Source organism: Brassica napus, chromosome A1 (genome assembly GCF_020379485.1).
Source record: "Brassica napus cultivar Da-Ae chromosome A1, Da-Ae, whole genome shotgun sequence".
Taxonomy (NCBI): Eukaryota; Viridiplantae; Streptophyta; class Magnoliopsida; order Brassicales; family Brassicaceae; genus Brassica; species Brassica napus.
The window spans coordinates 23,815,804-23,818,247 of record NC_063434.1 but is presented as its reverse complement, the minus strand read 5'-3'; the positions used below and the strand labels follow the sequence as shown (position 1 = coordinate 23,818,247).

The 2,444-nt window shown below is 32.7% G+C and overlaps 1 protein-coding gene across 1 annotated transcript; it reads left to right on the top strand.

Annotated features, from left to right (window-relative positions):
• Positions 1-300: 300 nt before the first annotated feature.
• On the top strand, positions 301-2,075 carry LOC111200604 (vacuolar-processing enzyme delta-isozyme-like). The gene is made up of 4 exons (XM_022691819.2): positions 301-1,152; positions 1,257-1,298; positions 1,381-1,587; positions 1,671-2,075. Exons 1-4 carry the CDS (start codon positions 862-864, stop codon positions 1,806-1,808), a joined length of 678 nt encoding a protein of 225 aa, XP_022547540.2. The 5' UTR covers positions 301-861; the 3' UTR covers positions 1,809-2,075.
• Positions 2,076-2,444: the final 369 nt, after the last annotated feature.

Here is a 2,444-nt window from a genome sequence, read left to right as displayed (position 1 = left end):
TTGTTTTCATTGGTTTAAGGTAGTAAAGATTAATCGTTGTTAGATAATATAATTTTGTTATTTAAAAAAAATCTTTATAATTTTAAAAGTTAACATCGACAAATAATTAACATATGGAGGTATAATATTACAACATTAAATTATATCTATTTAATTTATACTATCTATAAATCAAATGAATCATCTATTGTTTAAATCCAATTATTCATAGCCTATTAAAAAATTTTGGTATGCCTAAAATTTAAATGATAAGCTTCGAGATTAAATGTAACATGACTTTTTAGGAATATGTCTATTTTAAAAAAAAAAATCACACATGAACCAAGGTTATGACTTCTGTTTTAATATATAAGATTATGATCATGTAGACAATCAAAACACCAATGTTGTCAAGAAGAAGATCTGTTTTGAGGCAAAACCCTTCCAGGGTTGCCAAAAGAGTTACCCATTAGACCACCATAAGAACGACTTTTCCTAATCTTAGTACACTTAAAGCAAGACATCAATCGATGCATCGGTCAAAAAAGCCATGAAAACCGTGCCACTAAATGAAGCTCCATTGAACTCATTGTAAGCAACTTTGTCTCCTTGAAATTTAGGCACTAATGGAGATGGTCTAACAGATGGTCTAAAAGAGCAGCAACTTCGTCAGACAAGGAAGAACTCCTCATTGATTTATAGGAAAAAAGTTGCCATCATACAAATCAATTTATATATATATATATATATATATATCCTATTTATCCAATTATCTCAAAAAAGAAGCTAGCAAACAAAAGCAATAACATTAATACGCAAATTTAAATACTACGTTGACATCAGCAGTTAACATTATGAGTTACTTTTTGTGGGTTTAATATTATGAGTTACTTTTTGCATCCACAGACTCAAACTTTAATACGCAAACGACTCAAAGAAATTTTCTATATAAACGAGTTATATACTACGGTATTCAAGAACATCAACCGCAAGAGAAAAAAAAAACAGTTCTTTAGAAGTCTTATTACGACAATGTCTTTTCTTGGTCATTTACAAGTTCTTGTTTTTCTTTATGCTCTGCTTCTTTTCTCAGCAGAATCTCGCAAAACCCAACTATTTGATACAGAATCTAGCGCTGATGATGGTGCTGAACACGAAAACTACGGGGATAAGGTCTATTGATTTTTCGTGTATAAGAAGTTCTAACCATAAGAAGGAAAGAAAGTGGTCCCAGGGAGATTATATGAACTAAATCTATTGTTTCTTTGCTTTCGCAGGTCGATGCGCGAGATATCCCTCTGTTATATCTCGAGACGAAGGTGAAGTCCTAATCTTTCAAGATTGAAACATAAACGAAAGATGTGTCTGTTTTTGATGTTTCACTATATATTTATCTCTCAGATTCAAAACGCTCCTGTGGGGTCACCTCAAAGACAAGAAGCTCAGAAGAATCTGCTTGAGGAAATAAATCACAGGAAACAAATCGATCAGAACATTATAGAGATTCTTAGACTTTCACTCAAAAAAACCGATGTCTTAGATCTCTTAACTTCCACAAGAACAACAGGACAACCTGTTGTAGATGATTGGGACTGCTACAAGACTCTGGTAACAACCCCTTATCAATTATTGTTACTTGTGTTCCACTTAAAGACCCTTAAAACAAATATATACTGAATAAAACATCACAGGTTAAAAGTTTCAAGAATCAATGTGGAGCAAAGATGGAATACGATATGAAGTATGCAGGAGCACTTGCCAATATCTGCAATATGGGAGTGGATGTGAAGAAAAGTGTTGCAGCTATTGAAGAAGCTTGTGCCCATTAAATTATATGCAAAAAATAATATTGTGATCGCCTTATAAATATGAAAGTTATTGCATAACATTTGATTGTGTGGAGATGGTTGATGCCTATTTTACTTGATAACGCGAAAGTCTTGGTCTTAAATTGGATTCATAGTATAATAACCTCGTACCAATTCTAGTTTCAAGAATTCACGCGAAAGTCTTGGTCTTAAATTGGAGAATGAGTAAGTGATCGGATAAGGCTCGGCGGCACTCGAGTCAACATCTCGTATTCACGTGTTATGCTTTACGGTTTACAGTTCTACAACCTTGAACCGGAGCAGCTGATTAAATCCTCATATATACTGGTGAACGGGACAAACCGCCAGTCCCAAAATATCGGTTACGACTTTTGCTGCAGACCAAAAAACCCAAAGGATAAACCCTGAAGTTTAAATTTTTTGTTGCCATAAATGTTACGTAACATTCATTTTTGCAGAGAATGTTCAGTCGAAGCTAGAATTTGATCAGTACTTCCATTGAGTGTTTTTTTTTTCATTTTTAATGGATTAAATTAAGAATGATTATGTTATTTTACTATTATATGGTTTTATCAACCCATATTGTAATTAAAATGTTTTGCAAAATAAATAATAATATATCTCATCGGTCATTTG